The following is a 7,756-nucleotide window of genomic DNA, read 5'->3' on the forward strand; positions in this document are numbered from 1 at the left end:
ATTTAGCATGGGTATTTATTCAGTCATTGGGACGGTATACTGCATTCTGATTATGTTACAAACCTGTCCATCCTACCGTAAGATAGGTATAACATCCGGTGATGACACAATGCCGTACTTTTCACAGGACCTGGTCATCGCCAATGAGTTTGTCGAGATTGGGGAGATGCCAAACACCAAATTATGAGTAGTCCAGCCCGACCACATCGTGCTTGTAGTGGCCTATAGCTAGCCTGTGTTTACACAAGCTCTCGATCGGGAGTTAATGACCCCCATCCACCTGAGCTGACTGACCAGAGGGGACCAGTTAGGCCCTGACAGCGAGAAATTGTGTAACAGAAGCTAAAGAGTAGCCGTACCGTGATTTGCTTACTTGCCTACCGTAAGGTCATAGTTGTGTTGGCTGACAAATTCAACTCATGATTTTATATAGTACGGCTCGTAATGTGGCCTGCTCCTTACTACACATATTCAGTAGTACATGTACATGTACAAGAAATGCAATGGGTACAGGTAGCTAGAATATTGCTGCCCCTAACAATTCAGACAGTCTACGGATGAAAATAGTGTTGTGTACTCGAATCTAATTAAGCTACAAGGCAGACCTGTCATAGATGGTAACAACAAGGTCTATAATCTCTATTTGATGACCTGAGCCAAATATCAGGAACTTTTAATATACATCTGATGGTTGTGGCAACTTGACATATCAAAACCTGCTAGCTCTCAATGAAGTTTGCGTCAAAATGAGCAACATGAACAGCGGCCTGTGATATTGTACTAAGCCAAAGTCAATATTTACAACGAAAGCTCCTCACCACACACGTATACATTAATATCGATAACTTTATTGCACAACAGCTGTACATTTATGTCATACATTAACATCTGTGGTCGGCAAAACATCATGCTGATATGTGACATATACACTGTCATTGAGAGCATGCTATCATTATTGTCTTCTCCGAGAAGGTTATGTTTTATCGGTGTGTTTGGATGTGTCAGTGATCCGTGTGAATAATATAACCTGAGAAGTTGTGGATTGATAATGATGTTTCGTATGTTGGTAGGTGTTGCCAATTAAGGAATTGTTCAGATTATGCCCCGTAACGGCTTTCGAAGGAACCACAGGACAGTAGGATAGTTTGGTATCTTCTACGTTCTGGATATACTACGGTAATGATTCCTAAAAAAGTAAATACTAGCAGCACTTGGGATCGTGAAGAAGTGGCGAAGGTTCCCCCCCCCAGCATAGCAGATTTCAAATGCAAGAGGTCGTGAAGAAGTGCAAAGGTTTGGCTCCAGATTTCTTTCAACTGCAAGACATAAACGTCTGTCGCTGTTAAGGATGTCGGTGTGATCGAAACCATGTTTGACAGATCCTACCTTTCCAAATACATGTCCCAATGCCTCTAGTTCAAAGGCCATGGCAGTGTGTACCCGTTTTGCCTGATGTACTGTTCTTAAAACTATAGCAACGTGTCCACGATGTTTAACAAAACAAACACAGTCATGTACGGGTCAGACTGACTCCATTGTGGTGGTCCAAAGGTGGGACTAAATATAAAATGAAGTCACGTGAAATGTCTGCCGGTGACTGGTACTTACCGGCATTGCTGTTATCAGTAACATGCTTTAATATGTATTAACTTAAGTAAAAGATCGGGCGAGACTCCAACAGACCGCGTGCTATCGTCTGGCTACTAATACACGCGCGTATTAGTGAAGTTGCGAGATTTTTCTGAACACATTGACATCGCGAGGTACCGTCTATTTCGCGAAACGTACGGCCAGAGAAATGGCTGCAACAGGCAAGGACATGACGGATGTTGGTGGTGGCAAAACGGAGGCCACGTCCGACCGGGAATCTAAGAAAGGAAGCTGCTGTTGGGTATGTAGAAAACACTTGTTTCCACGTGTGCAGATATCAATCATAGGTTCAAACCTGGTCCGCACATGCGACTGGTCAGACAGATTTGAGTTTGTCCTAGGACCGAATGTGATCGCAATCTGTACTAGTAGTAGAATTGCCGATTGAGAGACTCAAATTGCAATCTCTTCTGGAGCGATTGGCAATCGTTCTGAGTTTCAACCTCTCATATGTATGTCCATATTTCTTTGTTTACCTAAGAATGCATGTTGTTATGATACTATCGAGTATGACATTTGTGACAAGGTACCATAGAAAGCGTTGTTCACGTTGACTAGACTTGTTGAAGAAAGTCTGTAAACCATTGCAAGAATACATCTCTATCTAATTTCCTCTAAAATGACCCTACTAACTATCTAGCTATTTATGCTACAGCTTGCAGACAGACTCCCGGCTCGGTACATCCTGGCAGTCATATTTTTCTTTGCCCACATCGCGATGATCACATCCAGGGGCGGATTTTCCATAGCCATTGTCGTCATGGTGAACCGTTCATCAGCAGTGACAGCTGCCAATCAAACCGGGACTTACCAGTTCTGTCCGAGCAGTGGGCGGACAAATACCTCCGAACAGGTGGGGGTTATTATCCTGGCACTACTTTTGTATGATCTTGATAATTTTGTGCCGTTATATACAATATACAGAAGGCTTCCGAGAGGCTTTTGTAAGACAGACACAAACATGGGACCAGAGACATCCTGCTCATAACTTTATATACGGGGGTATGTACAACGAGCATGTAATTGTTATATATATACAGACCATATATATCAAGGAATAGTTCTTAATACGTGTACTAGGGCTACCATGCTATGATTTCTGCTGTCGCAGAACAGTCAAGGAGAACTGGACTGGAGTGAGAGCGTGAAGGGAGTTCTACTCGGCGCCAACTTTTATGGGTACATCCTCACACAGGTGAGCGATTGACATCAATAGCTTTATTTTCCCTGTTGATTTTTTGTTGGGGGGGGGGGTGGATTCCATGCAAGCTCTGGTCATTTTTCTTGTCACTTGGTTTAAAAATTAGAAGTCTTTCGTATCTTTTTGTGTACAGCTGTCCAGGATTTTCCGTGAAGGTACATGCATATACTACCACAGGCTTTTCAAATAACGCTACTTATGGTACTTAACTTAAGATTTTACCAATGTATAAGTGTTTATCACTATGTTTTATTAAACATGTTTCTAATGTTTTTGGCTACGCGTCAAGGGCGGAGGCATTTTTGTCATTACAACGATCGCTTTGAAAGAATTTCAAAAATTGCACGAATGCATTTCTAGGTAATTGGTTTTGTAGCGAGTGGGGTAGAGGGAGTTGGGTAGGTGGAACAGTTGAGAAAGGAGGTTTGTGTACGATTGTAATGAATCAGCATTTCAGGCTTCGGGCTGCGAATGGGCTGCGAGGGACTTATATTAAGATAAACCATTCATCATCATCATCATCATCATCAGGTGGTAGGTGGTGTTCTGGAGCGCAAGCTTGGCGGTAAGATAGTGTACGGGACGGCCATGTTTCTTGGAGCGGTGCTGAACGTTCTCAGTCCCGTGGCCTCACGCGCGAGTCCCTGGGCGATGTTTGCTGTCAGGTTCAGCATGGGACTGGTGTCTGTAAGTACATTTATACATGCTATTTCAGATCTTTTGGCAAGGAAATGTTTGTATTAAAGAAGAGTTAAAACGGTCGATTTTGTTGATAAGCCGTAATTAACGAATATCATGACAGACCACTTTTATTTTCAAATTGATCCGATTGGTGGATAGTCTACACAAAACCCTCCCATTCGCGTAATTACCTATGTTACCAACGACGTCACTCACCATACCTTTATCTTGTATCCAGGGAGTTCTGTTCCCCACTTTCTACGCACTCTGGGGCCGATGGGCTCCTGCTACCGAAAGGACGAAACTTCTGGCATTTTGTTACATAGGTAATAATGCGTACTTTTTGTTTCCCTACTCGATCACGCACGTAGTATTCATGAACGATGTCGGACAGTATGGAAATCATACAAATCACCCTGCTTCAGTCATTTCTTTGTTTGAAACTGAATGCTAATATATGGTGCATTTTGTCCAATCGTCACAATAATGCAGGGTTGCCCCTTGGTACCGTCATCAACTACCCGCTGTCGGCCTTCCTAGCTACCGAGCTGGGCTGGGAGGCTATCTTCTATATTCCCGGTAAGAACACGTACTGAACCATCAAGGAGATTATGTCTTCGCAAATAAAAACAATTTTAAACAATTTTTTGCATTAGGTAGGAATCGAATAAAAACTTTTGTGCTCCTTGCAGTTTCTTTCGGTATGCAAGTGATACAGTGTATCTTCAGTTGAGAACATCATATAGTCATAAGTTTTGTATTCGTCAGTTTCAGACAGACGTATGTAAATGCGAAGCCCATTAGAGGCTTTTGTTAGGACTGCAGCTGTGGGTTGGTTAGAATGTTTTTTGATAATGGTCCAAACTGTTTCAAAAGTTTCTACGGTTTTTGTTTATAGGGGCTTCCGTAGCAGTTTGGCTCGTATTTTGGCTTCTCCTGGCTTATGACTCGCCTGCGAAACATCCACGAATCTCAGAGGAAGAACAGAAATACATCGAAGGCAGCACCGGGCTTAGGGAACAACAGGTATGAAATAGTCTTTTCAAAAGTTTCAAACATGATTTCCTACATATTTACCCCGTCTTGTTAGTTCTTGCTGTTGGTATTGGTGTAGTAAGTCTAAGAAAGCATTTACTTCTCATTTATTGCACAGTATATACGTAGTGTAAACGTATGGTAAATGCCAAAGAAACTGAAGATCACAAAATTTTGTCTGACAGAAACCGGCAGTTCCTTGGCTGAAGCTGCTCACATCGCCTGCCGTTTGGGCGCTCGTCATTGGACAGTTCAGTTCGAACTGGGGAGTTTACTTCCTGACTACCCAACTGCCGAACTACATGCAAACTGTGTTGGGATTCAACATCAGAGAGGTATGTTATGACGGTCCGAATTACTTATGTTAATGGCCTTAGCTATGTTAGTTTACATGTAGGCAACATGCAACGATATGAGTTCCACAACGAATCTCCTTCGGACCGAAGCTGTTCGGTTAATATAGTTACCAGGAGCCCATATAGCCCATTAAAACATCTTTTTCTCCTCTAGAACGGTCTGCTGTCTGCTCTTCCGTTCCTCCTTAGTATGGTCTCCATGATGACGTCAAGCTTTGCAGCTGACCGCCTGATTCAAAGCGGGAAGATTCCCAAGGTGTGGATAAGAAGGGGATTCGTTATCATAGGTAAGATTGTGCCAATCTGCACCTCGTATTATACAGACCTTGTAGATATAGACGTAATCAATGAGCTTTCAATAGAAACAGCCCGACTCACGCATATTACATTGCGCCCCCTTGGTTCCCTATCTCAAAAAAGGGGCTGTGGTTAAACTAATAATCAAGTATATGTTTGTCATAGCCATCAGAATTGTACTTTCCAAGCAGAGGTTGATGGTAGAAGATCGTTTGCTTTTCATATATGGCGTTTATGGTGTTAGGGACAAAACAAACGGGCCATATATTGAAAGGAATCGATCTTCCACCATCAACCTCTGCTTGGAGAGTAGCATTTTATAATTCATTATATAAGAATTTTTATCATCTGAATCTTTTGCTTACCTACATGGCATATGATCACAAATTAAGCATCTATGATGGAGATTAATGTTCTTTATTGTTGATGGTTCTGTGAACTAAGGGTTTGCTGGCATGGCGACTTGCGGAGTGATCCTGGCGAACCTGAGCGGATGTGATCCGGTCGCCTCTGTGGCCCTGCTGTGTACCACACAGTGCTTCAACGGGCTGACGGTGGCAGGGTTCCGCGCCGTCCATGTGGAGTTCGCGCCCAGGTTCAGCGGCATGACCTTCGCCCTGGCCAACATGGGGGGAACTGTTGCCGGCATCTTCGCTCCGCTGTTGGTCGGACTGATCACGGATAACGATGTTAGTACACGAACTTTTTTTATAACTAGGCATTAACTCACCTTTCATATACACAAAAGGCAGATCTTATACAGTTAACACATCTGGAACACACAAGGTGATGGTTACTCAAGCAACTGGATAGAGTTGAAAAACTATCAGACGTTTCAAATAGCATCCACTACTTTTCGTCAGTGACGAAATGTCTGACAGTTTTCAAAATCTACCCAGTTGCTTGAGCAGCAATTTCCTTGTGTATCTCATTACCTGAATGTCTAACCTTCATCAACAAATCTGGAACAGATCTCACACAATTATATCCTAAGGTTGATAGTCCACAGTTCTATTGGGATAAGTTTCAGAGTCAATAATATGAACAGATGTACTTTACTTGTCTTGTAAACTCTTTCAGCCAACCCTCGCAGCCTGGTCCACAATCTTCTACATAGGAGCGGCTATTCAGGGAGTGGGAGGGATTTTTACGGCGGTGTTCATCCGCACTGACGTCCAGCCCTGGGCTAGGGGAGGGAGTGGCCAAGACATCGATGAAAAGGTGAGAACCAAGAGCTCCTTTGGGCGATACTTTTTTTTACAACTGAAGGAAAATGAAATGAAATTAAAGCTATTACTAAAATTATCTTGTGATGACGAGACACAAATACAAAATAAAGAGTCGTGATGTTTATTTAATCAATTACCAGGGGTGGTTAGTTAGCCAAAGGGGACAATACTAGATATTCTGAGTACAAACTTTTCCATCCTATCGTAAGGTAATGACACAATATCACAGAAAACCTGTTCTCGCGTGTTTTCACAGGATCTCGTCATCGCCAATGAGTTTGCCGAGATGCCGACGAAGGTTGTGGAGATGCCGAACACGAAATTATGAGTAGTCTAGTCTAGCCTGACTAAAGTGTGCTCCCAGTCCACCCGACTGGCTGGAGATAGACAATTTGCCCCTGGCAGCGAGAAATTGTGTAAAACAGGCTAAATAGTACACGTACCGTGATTTGCCTACTCGCCTACTATAAAGGGTCCTATAAGGCAATCGATTCACAAAGTTGTGTAGGATGAAAAGTTTAACTCGTGATTTTACATACCATGACAGGTAATATTGCCTGATGACTATCACGCATATCATAACAATAGGAACAGTGATTTAGAATATTGTTGCACCTAACAATTATGACATTGCTCAACGGATATAAATGATGTTGTGTCCTTGGATCTAAATTCTAGTAAGCTACAAGACGGACCTGTCATAGATTGTAACAACAAGATCTATTGTTCACCCGAACAAATTTGACAAGAAGACAGTTTGATGTCAGGAAATTGGAATAAACTTCTAATGAATCTGGCGACGTGACAAAAAAACGCCTCCTGCTTCAATATTATCATTTAAGCGTGACATAAAGCTTGTTTGACAATTGCTGTCATGGCTCCGACCTCCGATCGACCTAGCCGCGGCGACGATCGACCAAGCAAATACAACTCTGCTCGGTTTTACCCTGTATGACGCAAGCTCAAAGGCGGTGGAGATTTAATCTACTTGAAGTGGTCCAAAGGTGAGAGCAGTACTGCCTAGTCAAGTTTCAAGTTATGGATGTCACATGCACAAATGTCTCTTTAAACCATATTCACCTTTTCCTTCTCCCTTATATACGTTTTAAGAAAATGTAACCCATTAGATAGGTACTTCGCGTCTAAGAACGTTAAGGCAACGCGTACGAACGTAGAAGCATACCAGCTACAGTTATGCGTTTTGTATAGCGTTGTCATAAACGCAGAAGTAGACCTGCATTGCTAGTGATTGAGTTCGGCCTACATTTTCTCTGCTTGTCGTCAGTGAAGTGGTCTAAAGGTGAGAG

At 42.7% G+C, this 7,756-nt stretch overlaps 1 protein-coding gene across 1 annotated transcript in view; it reads left to right on the forward strand.

The window, feature by feature from the left end:
- Positions 1–7,756, forward strand: part of LOC109467766 (sialin-like) — a 15,339-nt gene that overhangs the window by 5,108 nt on the left and 2,475 nt on the right. Inside the window, exons 8-20 of the mRNA XM_019765818.1 lie at positions 1,795–1,891; positions 2,306–2,503; positions 2,762–2,845; positions 3,383–3,538; positions 3,771–3,858; positions 4,025–4,111; positions 4,431–4,558; positions 4,753–4,902; positions 5,078–5,210; positions 5,665–5,909; positions 6,301–6,441; positions 6,706–6,747; positions 7,411–7,453. Coding sequence (XP_019621377.1) covers positions 1,795–1,891; positions 2,306–2,503; positions 2,762–2,845; positions 3,383–3,538; positions 3,771–3,858; positions 4,025–4,111; positions 4,431–4,558; positions 4,753–4,902; positions 5,078–5,210; positions 5,665–5,909; positions 6,301–6,441; positions 6,706–6,747; positions 7,411–7,453 — 1,592 coding nt within the window. The remainder of the gene's footprint in view (positions 1–1,794; positions 1,892–2,305; positions 2,504–2,761; positions 2,846–3,382; positions 3,539–3,770; positions 3,859–4,024; positions 4,112–4,430; positions 4,559–4,752; positions 4,903–5,077; positions 5,211–5,664; positions 5,910–6,300; positions 6,442–6,705; positions 6,748–7,410; positions 7,454–7,756) is intronic.

The sequence above is a fragment of the Branchiostoma belcheri genome, unplaced genomic scaffold (assembly GCF_001625305.1).
Source record: "Branchiostoma belcheri isolate BF01 breed outbred unplaced genomic scaffold, Haploidv18h27 scaffold19, whole genome shotgun sequence".
In the NCBI taxonomy this organism is placed as follows: Eukaryota; Metazoa; Chordata; class Leptocardii; order Amphioxiformes; family Branchiostomatidae; genus Branchiostoma; species Branchiostoma belcheri.